This window comes from Enhydra lutris, unplaced genomic scaffold (genome assembly GCF_002288905.1).
Source record: "Enhydra lutris kenyoni isolate GAN:26980312 unplaced genomic scaffold, ASM228890v2 scaffoldscaffold33, whole genome shotgun sequence".
Taxonomy (NCBI): domain Eukaryota; kingdom Metazoa; phylum Chordata; class Mammalia; order Carnivora; family Mustelidae; genus Enhydra; species Enhydra lutris.
The window spans coordinates 10,265,808-10,291,079 of record NW_019154117.1 but is presented as its reverse complement, the minus strand read 5'-3'; the positions used below and the strand labels follow the sequence as shown (position 1 = coordinate 10,291,079).

The following is a 25,272-nucleotide window of genomic DNA, read 5'->3' as shown; positions in this document are numbered from 1 at the left end:
TGCACCGGATAAAATCCTATCTATACAGTGTGTGGCAGACTGTGCGGTATACAGCAGACATTCCATTCGTGGTCTCTGGATTGTTATCAGAAACAAAAGATGTAAAAATTAATGAATAAACACCTATAACTCCTTAGTTTTCCAAAGAAGTCTTCCATAATGATAGACTGAAAGACTTCCTAAACATTACCAGGTAAGTGCTCTACAAACACCAGCTGGCCTCCTTCCCCAGAATCCACGTCACTGTCTCACCCCAAGGCCCGCGCTCAGGTGCCTGACCTTCCCGTCTCCGCCTCCAACTGTGAGCTGTGTGCTCGTCCGCAAAAAAGTCCAGTTCCCTGTCTCTCCAGGCATCACCCCGCGAGGGCTTCCTGTGGGAGCCCACTGTGTCCTGACAACTGTTTTTACGTCCCTGAGACAAGGAAATTAATTTTAAACCTGTCTCAACCACAGGATGGCCCATGGGATCGAGTAACATCTGAGAACAAACAAACTCTGTCCCAGAGCGGGAGCCGGGGAGCTGAACGCACCTGTCTGCCCTTGAACGTCAGAGGTCATGACGGTTACAAACAGGGCTAGAAGCTTATGGTCAACACACACTTTCTTAGAAAGAGACTTTTTAATAAAACAGCAGTTCCCTTTTCGGGGCGTCCTTCTTAGCTCAAGCACGCTTAAGCACCTCCAAGGGTGCATTTGGAAAATGAAAATACATTTTCCGAGCCCTTTGTATACCTAAGAAATGGGCAGGACTGAGGGACGCGCAGCGTTTGTCTTCAGCAATCGTCCTGTGCTGTGGGCTTCAGAGCCAGCGCCAGGCGAGGCGTCCTTCCCTGCTCTTCTCCCAGCCCAGCGCGCCTGCCTATGTACGCAAGGATTATAGTCTGGGGCACCGGGTGGCTCCGTCGGCTGAGCATCAGCCTTTGGCAGCCCAGGTCTTGATCCTGGGGTTCTGGGATGGAGCCCCGCATCGGGCTCCCTGCTCAGCGAAGCGGAGCTCCCTGCTTCTCCCTCTCCCTCCGTCTGCCGCTCCCCCTGCTTGTGTTCTCTTTCTCTGACCAATAAATAACGACAATCTTAAAAAAAAAAAAATCCCAAATATTATAGTTTCTCAAGAGCAGAGATTTCCCATCTTTTCCACCCTCCCCAGCATCTTACAGAGTGTCCTGTAACGGAAGGCCCTCGGGATATGTTTGCGGATACGGGGATATTGCATGAAAGTATAGGAGAGACTAGGAACAGATGTGGTGAGGGTCCCAGCCTGAGAGCGGAGATGAAGCCATGTCCATCTGCAGGGTCTAGACGGGCCTGGGGGGCTGGGGGCGGGCCCAGGGGCGCGTGTTTGCTGACGGATTAGACAAGTCTACGAAAGCGGATGAGGACGCGCCGGAGGGTATGATTACTTAGGTGTGGAAAGCAAATTCCAGGGACTCAGGTGTGATTACCAGGGTGAGAGGGAGAGAGAGACAGGGAAACAGAGAGAAAGAGAGCGAGGAAAGGAGGGGAGGAGAGGGGGAAGGCGGGGGAGGGCAGGCAAGAGGAGTTTAAGTAAAAAATTAGGAAGAGCTGTTTCACTGAAAGTCTCTAAAATGTCAAGTCCAAGGAGCATTGCTCTGGGGCCCTTCGAAAAAGTAAGGGAGCTGTCCCTCATGTGCCACAGAGCTCTGGGACAGATTGAGGGAGAACGGGGCGGTGACAGCTCTCAGTGGGACTGGAGTTGCTGCTGAGCACCCAGGAGACACTGTGGAGACCTACAGTATGTTTGGAGGGTCCCTAATGGGACCCTCCATCACAGCAGACGGGACAAAACACCGTGCAGTCTGGGCATTTGACTCCAACCCCATTTGTCCCCACGTGTTTGTGGAAGGCTGAAGAGGCACAGAAGTTAAAAATGCAAGGTAACCGGGGCACCCAGGGGGCTCAGTGGGTTAAAGCCTGTGCCTTCGGCTTGGGTTGTGAACCCGGGGTCCTGGGATCGAGCCCCACATCGGGCTCTCTGCTCAGTGGGGAGCCTGCTCCCCCCCCCCCGCCCGCTCTCTGTCTACTTGTGATCTCTGCCTGTCAAATAAATAAAATCTTCAAAAAAAAAAAATGCAAGGGAACTTAGTCCGGCCCCTACTGTCTTGTCAGCGTTTCCACTCGCCCTTCCCTGGAGGAGGTGGGGGGCTTGCCTGCAGAGCCGAAGGCCTTGGGAGGACCCCGATGCCTCCCAGGGTACAGTCTTGCAATGACCCACCAGGCAATGCAAAACTACAAACAACTCTTCACAAAATAGCATCTTAAACTCATTCGCACCCAACCAGGAACACACTCACAACAGCGGAAGCCAGGACTGAGGATGGTGCCCATTCTGAAAGGGCCTGTGCTCAACAAGGAGCCAGGAGGCGGGGGTCCTAGTTCCAGTCCGGCTCTTAAGTCACTCCCTCAGCAAGTCTGGGGGCTGCTCCCAATTTCCAGACAAAGAAGCAGAGGCCGCTGGCACAAATCCCCTCTGACCGTTATGGTCACCTGCAAACCCTCTAAAACTAACAAAGGGTTAAAAGACCAACCTCACCCTTTAAAATGGGTGGGGGGAGGCTAACATCCAGTAACAGAGAGAGAAAAACCCAAGGCACTGATTGTGAAGTCAGCACGGGGGACTCCGAGACAAAGAGCCAGGAGACGCTCTAACCCATTCTGGCAGAAGTCCAGAAGGCTTTATCCCTCCTCTGGTGAGGCCCTAGAGCAGAAGCTCTCTCGACCCAGGGATACCAGCAGCTGTGGAGGGAAAAGAGCAAGGATAGGGATGTGTGCCTATTAGAGTCTGAGACATCCGGTCCTCTTTTCTACTCCGGGTCCCGCAGGCTAACAACCACGCTGTCCCCCACCCCCCAAAACCCCCACCCGGCAAGAAACTGGAAGGATCTTCCACTGGGGAAGCTGAGCAGCTCCAGAGCGAAGACCGGCAGAGACTAACATTGGTCCCGCTCTCAGAGAGCCCAGCCAGGGGATAAAGCTTGGTCAACGTGCCCGTTTAAGCTTCCGGGCAACTGTGCCTTCTCTCGCATTCCAACTCATGCTTGAGCCACAAGCTAGGATTCCTGGGAATTGGAGGAAGACCTCCAACATGAAGGATGGAGACCAGAACAAACCGAAAAGGGCATCCCGTACGCAACTTGAGACCAAAAAGGGAAAAAAGACAAAAAGCAGAGCAACCCCACCCCCCAGCCCCCGTAATTCTGATAGCCACACGGAGAAAAGAAATTCCAAGTGTGAAATAAAGAAAGACTGTTACAAAAGGCAACCCCAGTGAATAAAGAAGAATTCTCAGAGAACATAGTATTGCAAATGAGAAACTCAGTGGAACCATGAGCAGAAAAGTGAAGGGATGTTCGCAGACAGTAGGACAGAAAGACAAACAGGTAGAAACGAAGAAAGAAAAGTAAAGAAAAGTGGAGGATAAATCCAGGAGATCCCATATGCATGAAAGGAGCTTCAAAAAGAAGAAAATAGAGGGGGAGGAAGTTTCAAAAGTTTAGAAAATTTCCCCAAACTCAAAAGCATGAATGTGCAGACTGAAAAGTCCCTGAGTGTTCAAGACGACGGCCGAAAACAGACCTACCCCGAGGCATATGATCGTAAAATGTTGAGACAAAACTGAAGAGATGATAAGCTCTTAGTGAAAAACACAGGCCAGACACAGAAGACCAGGAATCACAAGTGCCCCCGATTTCTCAACAGTAACTAGAAACTAGACGATAATAGAGCAAAGCCTGTACAATTTTGAAGAGAAATTTACAATATAGAGTTCTAGGTCAGCTAACCTAGCAATCAAGTGTCGGGGTTAGAATAAAGACTTGCTTAGCCACGCGAGGACTTGAATATTCTGCCTCCCATAAATCATTTTCTTAGAAAGATACTGGGGGATGTGCTTCCCCCAAATGAGGTGGCAAGCCCTCCTCCCACCAATATATATATATGATATGGCAAACAGGGGATCTGATTAGGATCCCTAAAATGGCAGTAAGAGAGACTCCACTGTAACGTGTGTGGCTCAGGGCAAGCGGTCCAGACAGAGAAGATAAGAAGGTTTTTTGGGGGAAACTTCTGTGAGACAAGGAAATTAGCAGAACCGGATGCATTCTCAACAGTTGGAAAAGCAATGGAGACAACTGGTACGGAGTCTGGGCTTTCATTAAGGACAGATACATGGCAAGCTATGCAAACGAAAGGAGGAGGCGGTACTATTACAAGGAATTACAGAGAAGGGAAGCAAACATAGCATTCTCACGGTCATACTAAAACACTAATACACTAAAACACTTAATACAGATCGAGACACAAGCCTGATGTAACAAAACCTGGAGATGGAAGTGGGAGATGGGGTGGGAAGACTGCATGCGTGCGGTGGGGGCAGGGTGGGGGAAACACAGGGAAATCTCCACCTTCCACGGTGGGAAGCTAGTGCCTAAACCAGGAATATCAAGAAATGGTCCTATTAGCACACTATGCAGAGACACGGAATTAAGTGCCAAAGGAATCAGCTAAAAGAGCTGAAGGGGGTTGGGTCTGGGGATGAGAAAGTGTAAAGGGAGGTGTACCAGGACCTGCTCTTTCCCCTAAACTTTATACAACTATTTGTTAAACTTGGAGCATATCATTTTAATACAAAACAATGAAAAACAAAAGGGCTGCATGACACGATGCCAAAAGGACCCTGGGGTTCCCCAAACTCTTCTAGGGAGAGAGCTGCTGCTGAGACTGGAAAAGCTTCGGGAGGGTGGGCAGGGAAAAGGCACACGTTGGCTTGGCCTTGGCACACCTGCCTTCTCTCCTGTCACAGCTCAGGGATAGAGGACAAAGGAAATGAAAGTCACGGCAGTGACTAGTAGGGCACCGACCCAGAGGCGCTCGCATATAAATGAAAGATAAAACAAGTCTTCTCAGATGAAGCGCTTCAATACACAGTATTTTTCCACCGTGACACGGAAGCAAGGAAGAGAAGACCGCAAAATGCTAGCACGCGGACCCTCCAAGGGGCTGTCAGGATGACATGTTCATCTCCGCCAAAGCCTTTGTTGAGAAAACAAGCCTGGCCCTTCTGAAGTTCTTTTGTGACCTTCCACACGCTAACTTCTGACCCGGCTGGCCAGAAAAATAATGAGCCCCTATACATCATTCTACATTTCATCTTTATTACTTTATCCGTGAACGTGGGCTATTAAATAATTACACTTGAGGTTAATATTATTCTGACTTGAGATTTTATCACTGCCTCCTTATTCCCTCATTACACTTACCTAATCCTCCTGACACCCACAACTGCAAAGGCTAAAGGCTGGGGAGACGCCTTTAGTGCACTTTGGGGGGGCGGAGTCTGTTAGTTTCTCTGATGTCAGGGAGCGCTCAGCAGCCGGTGTCCGGCTGTGGACTTTCACAGGGGAATTCTTCCCTCAAAGACAAGCAAGTCCTCTAAATTACAGGGAGACCAGGCTGGCGACGGTGGGGATAATTCCACAGATCACAGGGGGTGGAACAAAGGACCCACTTTCATCTTGTCTTGGGAGAAGTTATATTTGCTGCTCTTTGTGTATATTTGAAGTACATCAGAGAAGAAATTAAACTTGGCACTCTGGCAGATCCCGGCCCCAGAGGACCCGTGGGGGTAGGAGGAATGGTGGGCGGCTGGCAGAAGTTCATTCATCACGGATCTCATGCCCCGGGAGATACATGCTCCCCATGGGGTAACAGAGCCAGACAAGACAGCTGAGAAGGCAAATGGGAATCCAAGGGGTAAGGCAAAGGGGGCACCTCAAAGGCCACAGCCGCTGAAGATGGCTCAGAGGAGTGGACCAGCCTGCGTGAGGCCCTCTCTGGGGCCACCCGGGCAGCGGCTACCTGGGCGACAGGCCAATGTGCAAAAGGCTGGCTTGATCACCGCTGGGGACAAACCAAATGGATGGAGAGGGTAACTTCCAGGGGCCAACAAGGACCAAAATGACCTTCCGGCAGAGAGCAAGAGTCATGAAGCCCATGGGATCGTAGAGAGAATGACTCTGCTTGGCCACGGAGTCAAGGATCCCTGTAGACTCAGTGAGGTTGAGAAGAACTGCTGAGCAGAAATTCGGTTTGGTCTAAGGTTGGAGGGGCGAGCTGGGCAGCAGGTGTGCAGAGGCTGGAGAATGCCTCAGGCGTGTTACTCATCCGACACAGCTTTGAGGCTAGGTATTTGAGGCTAGGGAAGCTGTGCTTTGGCTATGTCCAGGTAGGCTGGAGGTGTGAGCTAGGAACCGAGGTCCTGTTTCACTGTAATCTGAACACCCACCCATTCCTGCTATGGTTTTCCATTTTAGGAATTTCCTGTTATGTTCGCTCAGTTCCTTGAATGAGCCCGTCTGTGTTTCAGCTGAACCACAAAGCAAAGAAATTGCTTTACTCCTTTGGGAAGATCGAGAGGGAAAGAGGTATCTCCAAAGAACTTTTTTTCCCCTTAAATTCGGGTGTGCCTAAGAATTTCTTGACTAGCACACTGAAGCCTCAATGTAGGGACTGGTCACACCCACACAGGTATCCCTCTGGAGGTTTCATGAAGGAGGGTACAAGACTGGGAAGGCCACAGAGTTGCCTCTGTCACTGGCTAATCATTCTCTCAGAGAGAAGGCATGAGTGGCCTAAGTCAAGAGAAAAAGACATACAGTCTTTTGGCCTAAGAATTAAGAGGCAGAAAATCAATTCTAATTGATAAGTTAGGATATTCACAGGTTGGCCAACATTCTGCCACCCCCCCCCAATATGACTTATCCATAAATTGGATCATTAAAAAATCTTTAAGCACAAAAGGTACCTAGAAATATTACCACATACCAATTTATCAAAAAATGGATTACTCAGCCATAAAGAGAAAAAGAATGAAATCCCGCCAGTTGTAACAACAGGGATGGGTGTCATGTGGAAGTGATGTAGGCCAGAAAGACGAATACCTGATGATCTCCTTTACATTTGGAATCCAAACAGAAACAAATAAACAGAAAACTCAGAGATACAGGGAACACAGTGGTGGTTTCCAGGAAGAGGGGGGCTGAGTGGCCGAAATGGGTGATGGGGTCTAGAGCCACAAACTCGAGTTAGACAGTAAGTCACGGGGCCGGGCCGGGGATGTGATGTTGCAGCAGTGTTCACGGCATGGCAACAATACTGTAGGGCAGCTGGGCAAGCTGCCAGCAGAGTACATCTTACAAGTGTGCATCACAAGAAAAACAATTTTTGGTAACTTTGTACAGCGACAGATGGTACCGAGACTTACTGCCATGACCGGGTTGCAACACGCATAATTATCAAATCATTAGGTTGTACACTTGAAGCTAAAATAATGTTGCATATGAATTACACCTCAGTAAAAAAACAAAACAAAAACAAAAACAAAAAACCCTAAACTAAATAACAATGTGTAACAGCACATCAACAATTTGTAACAGCACATTCTCCCTTTAAGGTTTTATTTGTTTATGGGTGGGGGGAGAGAGAAAGCAAGGCTCCATGGTGAGCGTGGAGTTGGACACAGGGCTCGATCCCACGACCCTGAGCTCATGACCTGTGCTGAAACCAAGAGTCAGATGCTCAACCGACTGAGCCACCCAGGTGCCGTGCACATTTCCCCTTGAGACGCTGCTCTCCAGGAGGAGAGGAATCACGTCTGTCCCAAGCACCGTGTCAGGTGTGTTTGGGGCTCAACGAATATTTCCTGAATGTATGAAGAAATGAATAAAAGATGGAGGAAAGAAATGTGAGCATTCTCTGAATTAATGTCGAATCCTAAATTATTCCTCATAAAATGCCAGATATTTGAAAAATTCACTTCAATTTCCTGCCCATGCCAAAATATGAGAAGGATCATTTGAAATGCTAATCACTTCAGAAGCAATTCTACTATTTGTCAAAAGAGAAAAAAAAAAAAAGGCATCTAGTAAAATCCAGGTGCAGACTATGTGACGTAAATCTTTTTTTTTTCCCCTCTTTTGCTGGGGTTGGGGAGGGGAAGCTCAACCAACAGACATATTATGAAGCTTCCATCAATCTCCAGTTTTCTCTGCAGGCGCCTCAGTCACAACTGGAAAGGGATGTGACACCACTCTTCGATTCGCCTGTCACCCCAGCAGGCCTAAAACGGTCCTAATTCCCCGAATGAGATCTTCCCATGGGAGGCTGGGTAACAAGGCAGGGTTTTGCTTCAGGATCCTGAGGAGAGCTATTCTTCTCCCCCAAAACACGTGTCCTCATTCGCTTGGTGACCTAGTTTCCTGACAAGGAGGAAAAGTGGACTACATCCTTTTCTTCGTTGTAAGGAGGAAGAAAGTGACACCATACCCACTGTCCCTCATGACTGTTTGCTCCAGACTGCCATATTCAGTTGATGAGGTGGGTGTGTGTGGGGGCGGTTATTATTGGAAAGAAAATAAAACTGTTTTGCTAGGGCGTGGGCGACAGATAGCCTGCTTGCAAAATGTATCTGCTGCTGTCAGAGGGGTGTCACCTGGATCCCCCAGGCTGACGAACCTTGTTGTGGAATTCTTGAGCTGAAGACCCTTTTTCTCTGTCCCACATGCCAGCGATCAGCAGAGACGTTTCTAGTATTTAGGACCAGCATCCTCTCCAGCGCGGGGCCAGGGCAAGGGGGATCCACGGTCAGACAGACTCCTCCTTTGCCCGCGTCCTGGGGCTTTCACTCCCAACTTGTTTCCACTCTGTCTTGTGATGCTGGGGTCGAGAGTTGGCGCACTACAGTCCTCGGGCTCCTCTGACAGGAGATGAGGGTGTGGGAGGAGAGAAGCCTTTGGTCCACTTCTCTCTCATTTTTCCTCTCTCCCTTCCGAGGGGAGCGTCTCTGGGGACAGCTGGCGCCCAACCACTATCCCAGCAAGGTCGGTGATGTCCTCTTCTGACATCCCTACCCTTCAGGTGGCCACTGGTCCCTGGCTGGGGTAGGGAGGGGGTAGCTCCTCATGAGTCCGGGGGCAGGGCACCTTCTCCGAGCCACTGCCTGTAGTTATTTACCTGGGTTTCCAGAATGTTGCCTTTTCACACGTCCAGCTACACTCGGTAACCAATTCTCTTTACTAAATTCTGTCTGAAATCCCAAGTGTTTCCCACTTCCCTGACTACACGCTGACTCCATAAAGTACTCCAGGATGGCCCTTTGACCGAAACAGTTACATCCTGTCCCGTATGGTGGAACTTCCGGGAAGGTGTTGAGTATGGAATTACTGGATTATTTAACTTTAACAAATACTTTGATGGTACAGAATGGGTTCCGGTGAGGCAATGGAAGCGCTTTCCAGTTACTATTTCAACCAGTCTTTGTAACAACCATCTGGGGCAGCAGCATAACAATCCACATTTCCCAAGTGAGGACACTGAGGCACATGAAGGTAGAGTAACTTGCCCAAGGTTACAGAGCTAACGGGGCGTTCTGGGGGTGCTGATGCCCTAACTGGTGATCTGTAATGATGGGTGTGCAAGAGAAAGGCCGGGCTGGAGGAGGTGATGAACGGCGGCGACGGTCCGTCTGCAAGGGAGGAGTCACCAGACTAAGAACCATAAAAGCACAAAGGGTGTGCAGAGGGCAGATTCCATACCCAGCACCCACAGGAGGGCTCGGGAGGATATCCGGGACCAGCAGGCAGCCGCCATGTGCAAAGGAGATGCTACAGGCCATATGCTGTCCCTCCCTTCAGGTTAGGGTTCGAGAACCAGAATTACTAGAAAGATCTGGCAGCCCACCTTCTTCTCCCCTCATCCTGTAAGTAACAAATGTCCCTTCTTCACCTTACCTCGTCAATGGAAGATACGGGATTTTCTTTTCTTTCTTTCTTTCTTTTCTTTTTTTTTAAAGATTTTTATTTACAGAGAGACACAGCCAGAGAGGGAATACAAGCAGGGGCAGAGGGAGAGGGAGAAGCAGGCTTCCCGCCGAGCAGGGAGCCCGATGCAGGGCTCGATCCCAGAACCTTCGGATCACGACGTGAGCAAAAGGCAGAAGCTTAACCGACTGAGCCACCCAGGCGCCCCAAGATACGGGATTTTCTAAATCAAGCAGACACGTATCTAACAGAAGTCTCTCCTCTGTGACCATGTAACCACGTGGAGAGTACTGGAAGGGCTGGAAATAAAAATGCGAGGGAAGCGTTTTTTTTCAAGTCACTTGTGGATTTAAGTTAGTATGTCCTGTTTCTAGGGTTTGAACACTTGGGCTCCAACGTCTTAAGGAGCGAAAATCTGCACTTAATATCACATGGAAAAAGAAAAGGGAAAACGGTCGAGGAAGAGCGGACCTCGTGTGGGGGTTACCGAATTTCCACGGGAAGCATCGTTTCAAGGACAAGTGGTCTGAGGTGGGGCAACACGAGTGAGGGGGGCCGGTGCCTCACGCTCCGTACCCATGCTGTGTGCGGAAACCACGGCTCCACGTGGCAGCCACCTGACCTTCAAGTGACCCCACGTTGTGCACATGTCTCGTCTGTGAACTGGAGATAGGAAATATGATGACCTTCCAGGGCTGCTGGGAGCTTTAAGTCACTTTGACGCATAGAAAGAGCTAAACATGGACCCTGAGTAAGGTCCAAGAATGAGCTATTATTATAGTTAGTATCATTATCAGATATTACTGATGGTTTGAAGTACGACTACTGCTATGATGGAAAAGTTCCCAGGGTCATGATTTTTTTTGAAGATTTTATTTACTTGTCAGAGAGAGAGGGAACACAAGCAGGGGGAGCAGCAGAGGCAGAGGGGGAAGCAGGCTCCCCGCTGAGCAGGGAGCCCAATGCGGGACTCGATCCCAGGACCCTGGGATCACGACCTGAGCCAAAGGCAGAGGCTTAACCGACTGAGCCACCCAGGCATACCATGATGTTCTTTTTAAAAAAAGATATATTTACTTATTTATTTGAGAAGAGGCGAGGCCAGAGGGTGACGGGGAGAGAGACTCTCAAGCAGATTCCACGCAGAACACAGAGTCTGACGTGGGGCTGGATCCCTCCACCCTGAGATCATGACCTGAGCTGAAACCAAGAGTTGGATGCTCAACTGACTGAGCCACCCGGGCGCCCTGCCATGATGTTCTTTTTTAAAATTTATTTTTTATTTAAAAAAATTTATTTATTTATTTATTTGACACACAGAGAGAGAGAGAGCACAAGCAAGGGGAGTGTCAGGCAGAGGTTAAGGGAGAAGCAGGCTCCTGCTCAGCAAGGAGCCCGATGCGGGGCTCGTTCCCAGGACCCTGAGAGCAGCACCTGAGCTGAAGGCAGAGGCTTAACCAACTGAGCCACCCAGGCGCCCAGCCATGATGTTCTTAATAAGCAAACTTAGCCAGTGCCTTCTAGAACAAATGTCACGAGCAGGCATTCATATAAGCCCAGTGCTTTGTCTAACAGAAATACCCTAGCTATTAGGCAGCAAAAAGGTCACTCAGTTATGGAGGCAGAGTTCATATTAGGAAAACCGGGTGCATGAACTGTCCATGCACAGCACACATGGCAAGGACAAGAGTGGAAGGACAGGAGGCTGTTAGTGGAAGGGTGATACAGGAGACAGAACGTGAGGCAGGGGCCCCAGAGACCTGTGTTCCAGTTACCTCCTACTGGCACACTGTGGGACCTTGGGGCAGCATGTCACACATCTCTGTGTTTCTCTCTCCTTGTCTCTTAGGTCTGTAAGACAACGGGTCCCTCCACCTTGCTTCCATCCCTCTCCTGGGTTTAAGAGACTCTAAGAGCAGGAAGAAAAGTGCGTAGAACTGTAGCCAGATCCTGGGGCTCAGCCTCTACGATCCATGATCCGGCCTGCTCACTTAGGAGGCCTTCCCAGCTGTCCCTCTACGTGCAAATGACCAGGGGCAGGCATTTCTTCTGACACCACTGCCCTTCTTCTAATACTCCACATGGCTCCTGGGGGAGCCCACTATTGGAAACAGTCACTAGTAAAACATGAGGCCGGCCAGAGTGGCCATGAAGGTCAAGGCAGGCTCGAGGCGGAAGCTTTATGTATGTTGGGACACAGGCGGGTTTTCGATACTTAGACATGATCCAAGCATCAGCTTTGCTCCCAGCAGTGCAGGGAATCATGAAAAGGATTCATATTCACAATGGTAGTGAACATCCCCATTTGAACATTCTCAGCTTTGAGATAAAACGTGTTTTTGCCTCTGCGTTTCTTAGTGTTCAGTTTATACCTCCTCTGAAAGAACAGAGCTCTTGCTAGAAAAGGAGAATTCAAGGTGCAAAAAATCAGATTTTACATCCCACCCTTTGACCAGGAAGGATGCACCCACCACACTCTGCCTCTGACTGCTGCAAGCTACATGTTCTGATACTGAACTGTACAGGGGAACGTGAAAACACATACTCAGATCATCAGGGTCAATGTATACCTTAAAAATACTAATTTTTCTTTGCATCCTACTCCATCTTTAGAGCACACTTTAAAAAAAAAAAAGAACAGATTTCTATCAGAGTTTTTGCAGTTACAAAGAATAATCCCATCAAAAGGGGAAAAATTCAGAGACAGCCCCTCGCCCCCTTGCCCCGAAATATATAATTTAGGTGCGGAGACATCCCGGCACGGACTGACACCTGTCAGAGTTAGGGATTTTAGAAAGACTGACAGAATGACGGCCGCTAGTGGAAGTATTTACGGCTTTCTGAAGGGCAGTTACACGTAAGGCTTAGTGTCGAAATGGGAAAAACAGGCCACCCTGCCTTCACAGAAAAATGACTCAGAGAGAGAAAACCCTAACATGTGAGTTATAACATCAATATTCAACTCATTTTCTTTCCAGGCTGGTTGGATTAGGTTTCAAAACTTAGTAGGCTGGAAGAGACTTAAAATCATGTTCGTTATCACTTCAAGAGACCCCACATAGGTCTAGGAGGGCTCTAAAGGAAAAAAAAAAGTGCTAGAAAGTATAACAATTTCTTTTCGGTTTGTTGGTAAGGCTTCCCTGTTGAGTAATTAGAATTGCGCGTGGTAAGGGTGGGTAAGGATACGGATTCCCAGGAGTTCACACGCTAGTAACTTCTCTTCAGTGTCCCTGTGCCTTTTTCGCATCTTTTCCTTAGCATCGCCCTAAGGCAGTGGTTAAGATGGGAGGCACGCCTTTGGCTTCTCTTCTGTCTCCAGGCTAAAATCAGAAATGCTCAGGGGAGAAGGCAGGCAACGTTACTGTCACCTATGAACAAAGCAGAAGGTGGTGACCTGGAGGGTCCCTGCTCCTCTGCTCCAGCTGGTGAGTGCTGAGAGGCCACAGAGCCAAGTGCGGCCCAAGCTAGTGATTTTTCAAAAGGGCCTGGGTATTTTAGTGAGACGGCTTGACTGTTTCAATGATGGCTTATTTGAAAAACATTCTGGGGACACCAAAATGCTTTTCAGTGGCTTGGGTTCCATTGTCCGAGCCCCTGCTTGATTTCGGCCAAGGCTATAGGGCTGTTGGTGGGTTAGTTTGGTGGTGTTACTGAGAGTGATTTCCTGATGTCCACCTCAGGGCCTTTTCACAGACTTTGTAAGCACCTAATTCCTTGTATCAAGTCCTTCTCTGCCTAAGACAGAGTGGTTTCTCATTCTTGCAGATGAACCCAGACTGGCAGCTAAATATGAGATATCGGATTACAACGTGGAGAAGTGCCTGGGTGGCTCAGTTGGTTAAGCATCTGCTTCCAGCTCAGGTCAAGATCTCAGGGTCCCGGGATCAAGTCCCATATTGGGCTCCCTGCTCAGGGGGGAGTCTGTTTTTCCCTCTGCCCCTCCCCGCCACTCATGTGCGTGTGCGCGCATTCTCTCTCTTTCATGTACGTGCGTGCATGCAAAATAAATAAAATCTTCAAGTTGCAACTTGGAGATACAATGCCAAAGAAGATTTATCTCAAGCCACTTCGAAAAAAGAAAAGAAAAAATATGACAGACAACACTAATGTTTTTCTCATCCATATACATATGATAACCAGTATCATCATAAAGAAAAGTACCAAGAATTAAACCACAGCCCAGGAGCGTGCAGAGATCATTCCCACACTAGTCAGGAAGGAGAACCTTATGAATCCCCAAGAATTAAATACTTTTTTTGCCAAGAGTCTGAATACTGACCCACAACCACTTGCACACAAAAAAAACCCCAAACCAAAACCAAAAACCAAGCAAAAAACCCTTTTATTCTTGTCCTGAAAATCCTAGTAAATAATTTAATAGCCAGCATACCCAATATCGTGCCCCTGATCATGAGAATAGTAGCAAACCATCAGAAATCACCGTGGCTTCACACAGAATTGTTTTTGACCTTGCAAGGAGCTTCCTATGACTTTCCAGCCATTTTTCAAGCCGATATTTATATTTGAGAGCAAAACCACAGTGCTCCGCTCCGCCACAGAGATAGGAAAGCTGTTGCTTGACTAAGTGACGTAACAAATCTGAACGATCAAGGTCCACGGTAGTGTAAGGTATAGATGGCTTTAAATTCTTTTAACCCGAGGAAACGAACCAAATTTCTTCTACAGTTCCAGGGATTTGAATAATTTATAATGGAGCCTTATTTGTTGGCCCTTCCAGCAGAGCTATCTAGATGGAAGCCCCGCTAAGACAGATGGCTCAGCTTGTCATTCTTTCACTTCTCTGGACCGAGGCGGGCTGCCTCACTCGCTACCCACCCCCCAACCTGTAGCTAGTGGGGAGGGAAGGGAACGGCAACGGGAAGCAATTTCTACAGAAGCTCCAATGACCAAACCTGAACTTGCCCAGAGACCAAGCTGGAATCTACAAACAACCTGTGTTACAAATGAGTCTACTGTCCAGAGTCCTCTTTCTGGAAGCGAGCCAGGACGCACGGGCTGGAGGATGACGTACGGTGTAAGAAGCAGTTTACCTGCACAAACGGGACCTGAATTCTCAGGAGCTAGATTTTTAACGAGAGCTAGTTCCCATTTAATGGATAATCATCAAAACATGCGTAGTAGTCCCTGCCCGGCGACTGGAGCTCGTTACAAAATTGCATATACGGAAAGAGAGAAAATCCAACAGCTAAGCCCACAGACTACACTGTGATCTCTTTGTAACGATATTATCTTCTATTATTAGAATCAATGTCTGACAATGTTTTGGTTCAAAAAGCAAACGTATCTAATAACGAATCCACTCTCTATTTAAGAAATCGCAACAGCCCACCCAACACTCAACCTTTCCATCATTACAAGTTTGAGAGGGGCTGTGTTAGCCGTCCATCGCTGCTGTAAGAAATGACCATACACTTAGCAGCTTAAAATGACACAACTTATGTTGAGGCCCTGGTCGTCACAAATCCTAAAATTCAAGGTATTGGAAGAGCTGTCTTCCTCTGTTTCTTTGCCTTTTCTGGCTTCTAGAGGCTGCCTGCATTCCCAGGCTCACGGCCCTGTCCCCCACCTTCAAAACCAGCTGTGCTCCACCTTCCAATGTCTCTCTCTGCCCTCCCTTCTGGAATCGCTTCTCTTTCTCGGACTCTAATCTTCCTGTCTTCCTCTGACAAAGACCCTGTTCATAATCAGACTTGACTGTTTGAGGACAGACTGGCGCGCACTTAAGGATTTTTAGGAAGGACACATTTACTGTAAATGCTCCTAGCTTCCTGTGAGTTTTGAATTTTGCAGGACTCAGTGATCTATGAAGAAACATAAGCATGAAGTTGTCTGCACTGCAGTGTTAATAAAACGATATATATCTATTTTCAAAAAGACCCTGTGATTTCACTGGGACTACTTGAATAATTCAAGACTTTTCCCATCTCAGGATCTTTAATCATATTCGCAAAAGTCCCTTTTGCTATATAAGGTGACATATCACAGGTTCCAGGGTTTAGGACAGGCACAACTTTGGAGGGGGCCATCCTTCTGCCTATCACCATTACTAACGTCACTCAAACAAAAAGAGAATATGCAAATATCTTTTTTTTTTTTAGAATATGCAAATATCTTTGCAGCTATCAGCAATATTAGCCAGGAGTACTTGCTTCAAAAATCCATTCATAAGAAATTATTACAAGAAAAATGATGAAAGATCGGTCTTCTTCCCTAGAACCAAGTATATAATTTCAACAGGACATAATGACTGTTCCCCCCAGATGTGCTTCTTGCCACATAAAAAATCAAGCATGTTCTCTCTTTCTCTTACTTACGGGGCAGGTGACAGTCACGTCCTGGGCGCCAGGGGCGGCATGTTCTCAATTCAGAGCTACTGGTCTAGCCGTGATGCTGATGTGGTAATAACCGGAACGGTAATCGGATCGCGCTAAGTCTCACCTGTTTGAATAGAGCGCAGTCCTGTCGTGTGGACACTGTTCATCGGCATATAAGGAAGACGATGAAATAGTGGTTACCAAGGAAGCAGCTTCAAACAGTGACGGGGTGCTAGGCACAAGGTCCGGCCTGTGTCGGGATCCCAGGGCTGGAAAACAGAAACACAATGCACGTTCGTGAATCTCCGTAGTAAATGCTGCCTTAGTACCTGTAATAATTTAAATCAACTCCAAAGTGTTCATTTTACGTATCAGGTTGCAAATTAAATGACGAATTCACTTCGCTCTTCTGAGCTGCCAAAGACATATAAAATAGCTTCTTGCAAATAGGTTATCCGGAAAGGAAATGGCATTAATTTACAAAATGGCTTTATGGAAATGACATTATGAATGTGCTTTTAAAAACCTAATAAAGTGATTTGCTGTTTCAAAAGATGACATAAAATGCTGGAAGGAGCTTAAGGGGATAATTCGACAGAGATTAACAGGATGATTGGCAAATGGAGAAACACACAGGGAACCTGTTTTCCCTCCCTAGGATATGCGCGTATCTGTCATTCTCAATTTAGATCCAAGTACTCAAACTTTCTAAGAGCCAGGAAACAAAGGCTTCCCAGACGAACAGCCAGCTCTTTCTCTCTCTTTTAAAAGATTTTATTTATTTATTTGAGAGGAAGCAGAGTGAGAGAGAGAGAGAGCAAGCACACGAGCTCTCTCATGGGAGGCGGGGGGCAGAGGGAGAGGGAGAGGGAGAGGGAGAAGCAGGCTCCCTCTTGAGCAAGATGCCCAATGTGGGGCTCGATCCCAGGACCCTCGGGCTCCCTGCTCTGAGGGGGGTACTGCTTCTCTCTCTCTCTCTGAATGCTGCTCCCCCTGCTTGTGCTCTCTCTCTGCCCAATAAAGAAATAAATAAATGAAATCTTAAAAAACAAACAAACAGTAGATGTGAAAGTACTTATGTGGGAAAGGAGAATGTTCAAGGCTGAGCAGTGACCCACGCCCACTCTCCCTGCGTCTGTGTGGAGTCCTTCTTTTTCTTATTGGGAGATCATTTTTAATTATCCTCACCTAAACTTTGGACAAATTCGTATCCCTTACTGCCCAGCCTGTCAGAGACAGCATCTTTTTTTTTTTTTTTTTTTTTTTTTAAAGATTTTATTTATCTATTGGACAGAGAGATCACAAGCAGGCAGAGAGGCAGGCAGAGAGAGAGGAGGAAGCGGGCTCCCCACTGAGCAGAGAGCCCGATGCGGGGCTTGATCTCAGCACCCTGGGATCATGACCTGAGCCGAAGGCAGAGGCTTAACCCACTGAGCCACCCAGGCGCCCCCAGAGACAGCATCTTAATGACAGATCCAGTCACCAAGAAAAGAACTGCTTAAAAAATACACGTGCCACGTCCCCAGTGACAGAATGCTACGGACCTAAGAGTTACTCCTGAGTCCTGTCCTTCAACTTTTGCAGTGGGGCTCACACTGATTTTTTTTTTTTTAAATCTAGGGAAATATTTTATTTTTAACAATTTTTATGAAGACACAATTGACAGAATACTTTATCGATTCTAGGTGTGCAATGTGACCATTCGATACCCATATTAAAACAAAAATAAAACTGGGGGCATCACGTTACCTGATTTCAAGCTTTACTATTGTGAGACGATCCTCACAATCTAGTGACCCTCCATGACCATGTGTAGTTACAACATCTTTTTTCCTGCAGTGAGAATTTTTAGGATCTATTCTCTTAGCAACTTTCAAACATACAATAGACTTTTGTGAACTAAAGTCAACCACGCTGGACTGTGGATTCTGTTTAATCCTTCCCCTAGACTAAACTAAGAGGATAAAAAATAAAACATAATTTTGAGGTGCTCCTGGTCTTTCTTTACAGGCTCAAAATTATGCATTTTTAGGAAGTGTATGAATGGGAAAATGGTCCTAATAGGCGCTATTGCATGAGTGTGAGGTTTCAGATTTGGGGTTTGAAGAGCTGTAGATGCAGGGACATGGAGAGGCAAGGAGGGAAAGGGCGTAGGACAGAAGGGCTGTTCTGGACCAGGAGACTAGACGCACTTTGTGACACAGTGCAGCTCTGCCTCCAGTTCAGCTCATAAAGAATTTCCACGATGAATTAGCAGATGGTAACAGTACAGCAACACAAGTAACCAAAGTGCTCTCCATGCAAAAGTGAGAAAGGCTTCCATGTAACACGCCAGCTGGCTAGCGATCTTTACCATACTTGGTCCCACCTTCTTACTAAATACAGAAGAAAATACTGACATGCTCAAGAGTAGTGAAGAGTGCATTCTGGAAAATGACCTCCCGCCAGAGTTTAATGAATTGCTACTCAGCTTAGGGCAGATGGAGCTGGACTAGAGAGGCTCACGCAGACTGTGGTCTTGACTTCATGAGCCAGAGACTACGTGAGTGGTACAGTTCAGAGAGACACGATCTGTCCAGGGCCTTGGGCCAGACACCAGGGAGCTGAGCCCCAATTTTTAAGGACTAGCTCTTTGAAGCAGAGAGCTGTTTCCTCAAGCTCTTGTATCTTTCGATTTAAAAAAAAAAAAACTAGCACAGTAGGCAGAATTCAACACTGATCCCAGGTGACCTGCACGCTTGTATCATCTCCCTTTGAGTGTGGGTGGAACTGGGATGATAGGACTCTCACCGTTACTGGATCGTACAGGGCAAAAGGAATTCTGCAGATGTAATTATGGTTACTCATATGTTAATTTCAAGTTAGTCAGAGAATACTGTCCCGGTGGGCCTGGCCTAATCACCTGAGCCTTTTAAATCTGTGTCTGCAGGTCAGAGATCCGGAGAGAAGGATTGACTTGTAAGAAAGTCCTGGTCTGAAGACTGAGGGGGCTGCCTGGCAAGGAATGTGGAAGGTCTTGGAGGTGGGGGGCTGGAGTGGGCCCATGGCTATCAGACAGGAAGGCATAGGGACCTCCGCCCTATAACCGTGAGGAAGTGAATTCCGCCAACCACGTGATGACCTTGGGGGAGGATTTTCTCCAGCACCTAAGAGAAGCCCAGCTGACACCTTTTCTGAGACCCTGATAAGCTGTGTCCAGAGAACCAAGGCAAGCCTGGCCAGAATTCTGATTTACACATGGTGGACTAATGAATAGAGGTTCTACTAAGCTGCAGATGTTCTGGGTAATTTGTTACATGGCCAGAGAAAATGAAGACAACCGGAAAACGGACAGCGGCACAGACGAGAGGATTAAAAACTCGAGGGGGATCTGGCGATGACTTGGTGCGCTGTTAAAGGGGAGCCCCCAAGTACAGGGCATTATAAAAAGGCCAAACACAGTAGCAAACTTTGTACATAAACAGCATTATTCAGATAAACTCATTTTCATAATATATGTTAAAAATTTCAAAGAATATGCTCAGTAGGTTTTTCTTCAACCTTCGGAGGCTTTTTGGGTGAAGTCTCTTTAAAAATGAAGCAATGGGGAAAAAAAAAATGAAGCAATGGGGGGCGCCTGGGTGGCTCAGTGAGTTAAAGCCTCTGCCTTCGGCTCAGGTCATGATCCCAGGGTGCTGGGATCGAGCCCCGCATCGGGCTCTCTGCTCAGCAGGGAGCCTGCTTCCTTGTCTCTCTCTGCCTGCCTCTATGCCGACTTGTGCTCTCTGCCAAATAAATAAATAAAATCTTAAAAAAAAAAAATGAAGCAACGGGTGCAGTAAGTCACCTGCAAAAACAAAAACAAAACCCACAATCTGTGCCCTACTTCCCAGGTCTCCAGACTTTCTGGATGGTAGGCAGTGTATGTATTATACCCCCTTCTCCCCACACATTAACACCAGGACTCACCGCTCTAACTTCAGATGTCATCCGGTGTGTACTAGTTGAACGTTTAACGAACACAGTTTAAAAATCAGTTAATCCTATCTCCCAGACCGCAGACACTGTGCAGTTTTACGTGTGTTCTAAGAAGCCCGGGCCGTGTGGTAGGGGAGAGGCGGGCGCAGGGGGAGCCTCAGGGAAAGGGTATCTCCGAGCCAGAAATGGCAGCCAGAGAGAGGAGCAAGGGTGATTCATGAATTCCTTGGCCGAAAGCACTAAATGTGGGTCTGAGCTGGTTTCTAGGAAGATGAGAAAGAAGGAAAGCCCACATGACAGCGGTGGAGAGGTGTTGCAGAAGGAACAGGAATGACACCCTATCCTAACCACTCCGGGGGAAAGGAAAGCCTGAGAAGAGATCAAATGTAATCGAAGGAGAAGAAATTTTCAGGAAATGTTGGGATTCTCCAAAGAATACACTGATTAAAAAAAAAAAAAAAAGAAGTCTAAAATGTCACTTCCTCTTCTAGAATTAGAAGAGAAAAAAAACCCTCGTGATCAAGTCAACACACAAGAAAAAGTATGTGATAAAATTCAACACTCACTCCTGATAAAAAACTTTCAGCAAACCAGGAATAAAAAGGTACTTCCTTGACCTGATTAGGGGTATTAAATACAGCCAAGTTCTTTCTCAACAGTGAAACCTGAGAGACATTCCCTTTAAAATCGGGACAAGGCAAGGCTGCCCACAATCACCAGTTGCATTCACCATTGTTCTGGGAGACCTAGCTGGCAGGTGAGGAAGGAAGGAAAGAGAAGGGAGGGCCACACAGTACCAAGAAACAGCCAGAAAACCCAAATCTTAAAAAGATGCTATTTGAAAAGACTGAAAATACATGTCTATGACTATCTCTATATGCATTTTTTAAAAGATTTTATTTATTTATTTGACAGAGATCACAAGCAGGCAGAGAGGCAGGCAGAGAGAGAGAGGAGGAAGCAGGCTCCCCGCTGAGCAGAGAGCCCGACGTGGGGCTCGATCCCAGGACCCTGGGATCATGACCTGAGCCGAAGGCAGAGGCTTTAACCCACTGAGCCACCCAGGCGCCCTCTCGCTATATGCATTTGAGAATAAAGCTAATAAAAGGGAGGTGTACGAGACAAGCAAGAGGAAAGTCACAAAACCTTTATTAAATTCATTAAAGACCTAAATGAATGGATAATTCATTGTTACATTGTGTACACATGTATCTGTAAGGATGTGTGTATACATATGTATACAATGCATATGTGTGTTTGAAACTTGCACACACACACACACACACACACACACACACACTGTATGGGCACACAGAACAAGGTCCAATAGTAAAAACACAAAAATGTTCAGATGTGTGACCTCCCAATAGTGGGTTATGGATCTTTTAATTCTAAATACCTCAGTATATCTTCCAACTTTTCTTTCCTCTTTACTGTCAACCACATATTATATTATTCAGGTGTTTGAAAAATTTGTATAACTATGTCATACCATAAATATCCTTTTGAAAATGAGTTAATAGACTTGGTTTCTTTCTTTCTTTTTTAAAATAAGTTCCAATGTGGGGTTAGAACTCACGACCCTGAGATCAAGACCCAGCTCCAAAGACGGAGCCAGCGAGGCACCCCCCAACCTTGCTTCTTTGGGCAGGTATATTCTAACTGCTCTATCATGAATCTTTCTCACTTATATAAACAAGATCAGAAGGACTTTTTTTCCTTTCCTTTTTTTTTTTTTTTTTTAAGTCACATGTCTTTACCTTCTTCGTCAAGGCTGCTGAAACTCTGCCCCTCGGTCAGCAAGTCCCGCTTCTCGTCCTTCCACTCCTGGCTAATTGAGGACACGATCTCTTGCGAGGTGGCCTTCAGGGCGGCGACGGAGTTGCAACGTTTTTTAGAAGGCGAGGCCTTCAAGGCTAGACAGGGAGGAAAAAGGAGAGACAACGATATTTGCGGTAAAACCACATTAATTTTTTTTATTAAATTACGATTTTCCCCATTAACGTATTACTCATTATTTGAGCCGAGTGCAAGACACTTTTACAGACATGAGAGGGAGATGAAACTGTTTGGGTTTTGGCAATTTTATTTGTCCAGAATGACTCGACTTCAACGAGAAGGTCCTAGAATACATGCGAACTGGAACATGTCTCCAGATTCTGAGGTCAAGTCTTACCGGAGGGGAGACTTAAACGTTCTGTCGCTAAAGGATACTTCTTCTGCCTCCAAGCAATGTTTTTCTAGTGCTGGGAGGCGGTTGGGTGGGTTGGTAAATGCACATGGTAAACCGAGAATTCTCATGACCCTGGTTTTATTAACTTGGGGACTGGGAATTTCCAAACATGCCAATGTTTAATCTTATACTCATGAAGCCTAATTTAGCCCAGTGACTTCTGGTTGCTTTTTGCTCTTAAGTGACTTTCCACTGAAGTTTCCTGGTCTCTGGGTCTTTTCTAGGTCATGGCTGCGTCAGATGTTATCGTTCACTCCCGACCTTTGTGCAAACGGCATTCTCCAGCTTCAGGAGTGTGTTGGGAACCTGAACCAAGGCACATGGACTTCACCAACCATCCTGCTCACGTAAGGGTGTCCCTTCACCTCTGATACGTCCGTGGGAGCGGCTGAGGCTGCAGACGGACCATCCCCATTTCCATGCCATCTTTGCTGCAATAATTCTTGGCTTAACACCGTTAGAGAATTCCAGTGGAGGGGAGGGAGTGAGGGAAGTTGAGGCTGGTTTATGCTTTCCCTGAACAGGCAAAGCCTCTCCTCTGCCTTTGGAGGTTTGCACAGACCGGGGACCTGACAGCTGATCCATTAGAGAATTGTGTCTGGCCTTGGATAGCTCTCCAGGACTTAGATTATGGCGCTTATCTGGAGCCTGCCCATAGACGGCCTCTAAGAACGTAACTGGACAGGACTTTGGGACATACCGATGGGGAAAGAATAGTGGGCAATCTCTCCACTTTAAGAGAAGGGGAGGTTTATGTGTCCTATGAGCAGTTTTAGAACCGTAACAATATGATCATTATCACAATAACTCCTGGAGAAGGCTTTAGGGTTTGGAGGGCGACGTTCACACACCAAATCTCAAATACCCATGCGGTTGTCCGAGGGAGGTGGGCCCTTTTATAGGTCTGACAAATGAGACTGGGAAGTTCCGACCTGCTCAAGGTCACACAGCTAGAAAGCATGAAACCCCATGTGCCTGTCTTCTGCCTGAAGTTGTATAAACTGGTGTTTATTTCCTCTCTCTAGAGGATTCTATTTCCTGGCTGATGTGAGGGGGAGAAAAGATAAAACCAGAGTGAGTTTTTTTGTTTTTGTTTTGTTTTGTTTTTTGAGGGGAGGGCAATTGCTTCATTAGATTATAAATCTGTTACATGTTCTAATCCCTGACCCAAAAATTACTGAGGGAGGAACTAATTAATTAAAAAAAATCTTCCTATATTATTGTGTAGTACAGTGTTAGGTACATTACAGGTGCTCAAAGCTGGTTGACTGAATGCATTATTGTCCTAAAAAATCTTAGAGCAGTTGATTTTTAACAAATTAACGTACTATTATATTTCTTTCAGGAAGCTAAGTTTTACTGCTTGACACACGTTATCTGGGTAGGGAATTTCAGTGATGCCTCAACATTACGATGACTAATATTTCTAGAAAAAATTATACAATTTGCAGACATTATTACAATGTCAGTATGACTCAATTTTGCGGTGGAATGAAAGACTAATAAGACTTAAAAAAGTAATTTCTAAGAAGAAACTTGAAGACTAGGTAGTATTTTCTTGGGGGTAGAAGTGAGAAGGGGAAGTTTCCATCTACAAAGAACATATACCTATAAGCATTAAGGGCTTTAATAGAATTACAGTTGATAAAGCATTTTAAAGTTGTGTTTTTTTTTAGTTTTCAAAATTAAAAAAATTATTATTGGAGTGTAATTGACATACAATGTTGTATTAGGTTCAGGTGCACAACATATTGATTACAGACAATTCTATACATTCCTCAGTGCTCACCATGAGAAGTGTGATCACCATCTATCACTACATAATATCATTACTAGGATTATTTTTTATTTTTTTTATTATGTTCAGTTAGCCAGCATACATAATATTGACTAGAATCCCTATGCTGTACTTTTCATCTCCATGACTTATTTTATATCTCAAAGTTTGTACCTCTTAATCCCCGTTATCCATCTTGTCCATCCCCCACCCACATCCCATCTGGCAAGCAGCAGTTTGTCCATTTGTTTTTTTAGATTCCACATAGAAGTGAGATTATATGGTATTACTGATCTTAGTCTTATTTAATTAGCATAATACCCTTAGGTCCAGTCATGTTGTTGCAGATGGCAGGATGCCATTTTTTTTTAAAGATTTTATTTATTTATTTGACAGACAGAGATCACAAGTAGGCAGAGAGGCAGGCAGAGAGAGACAAGGAAGCAGGTTCCCTGCTGAGCAGAGAGCCCGATGCGGGGCTCGATCCCAGGACCCTGGAATCATGACCTGAGCCGAAGGCAGAGGCTTTAACCCACTGAGCCACCCAGGTGCCCCGCAAGACACCATTTTTAATGGCTGAGTAATATTTCACCGTATATAGACACGGTATCTTTTTTATCCATTCATCTGTAGATGGACACTGGGCTCCTTCTATGTCTTGGCTATTGGAAATAAAGCTGCAGTAAACACAGAGGTGCATGTACCTTTCTGAATTAGGGTTTTCATTTTCTTTGGGTAAACACCCAGTAGTGGAATTACTAATCAGTATTTCTACATTCAGTTTTTTGAGGAACTTTTTTCCACAGTGGCTACACCATTTCGCATTCCCACCACCCGTGCATAAGGGCTCCCTTTTATCCACATCCTCGCCAATACTTGCTACTTCTTGTCTTTTTGATACTAGCCATTCTGACTGGTGTGAGCTGATATCTCACTGTGGTTTGATCTGCATTTTCCTGATGATTAGTGATACCATCTTTTCATGTGTCTGCTGGCCATCTGTATGCCTTCTTTGGGAAAAAAAAAAAAGTCTATTCAGGTCCTCTGTCCGTTTTTTGATCAGATTTTTTTGTGTGTGTTGAGTTGTATAAGTTCTTTATATATTTTAGATACTAACCCCTTATCAGATGTATCATT

At 46.3% G+C, this 25,272-nt stretch overlaps 1 protein-coding gene across 2 annotated transcripts in view; it reads right to left on the bottom strand.

The window, feature by feature from the left end:
* LOC111153502 (phosphatidylinositol-4-phosphate 5-kinase type 1 beta) overlaps window positions 1–25,272 on the bottom strand; it is a 277,329-nt gene that overhangs the window by 36,598 nt on the left and 215,459 nt on the right. For both annotated transcript variants that reach the window (XM_022512562.1, XM_022512563.1), the window contains exons 12-13: window positions 21,886–22,041; window positions 16,293–16,437 (exon numbers count right to left, since the gene is read on the bottom strand). In XM_022512562.1, the coding sequence (XP_022368270.1) occupies window positions 16,293–16,437; window positions 21,886–22,041 (301 nt within the window). The remainder of the gene's footprint in view (window positions 1–16,292; window positions 16,438–21,885; window positions 22,042–25,272) is intronic.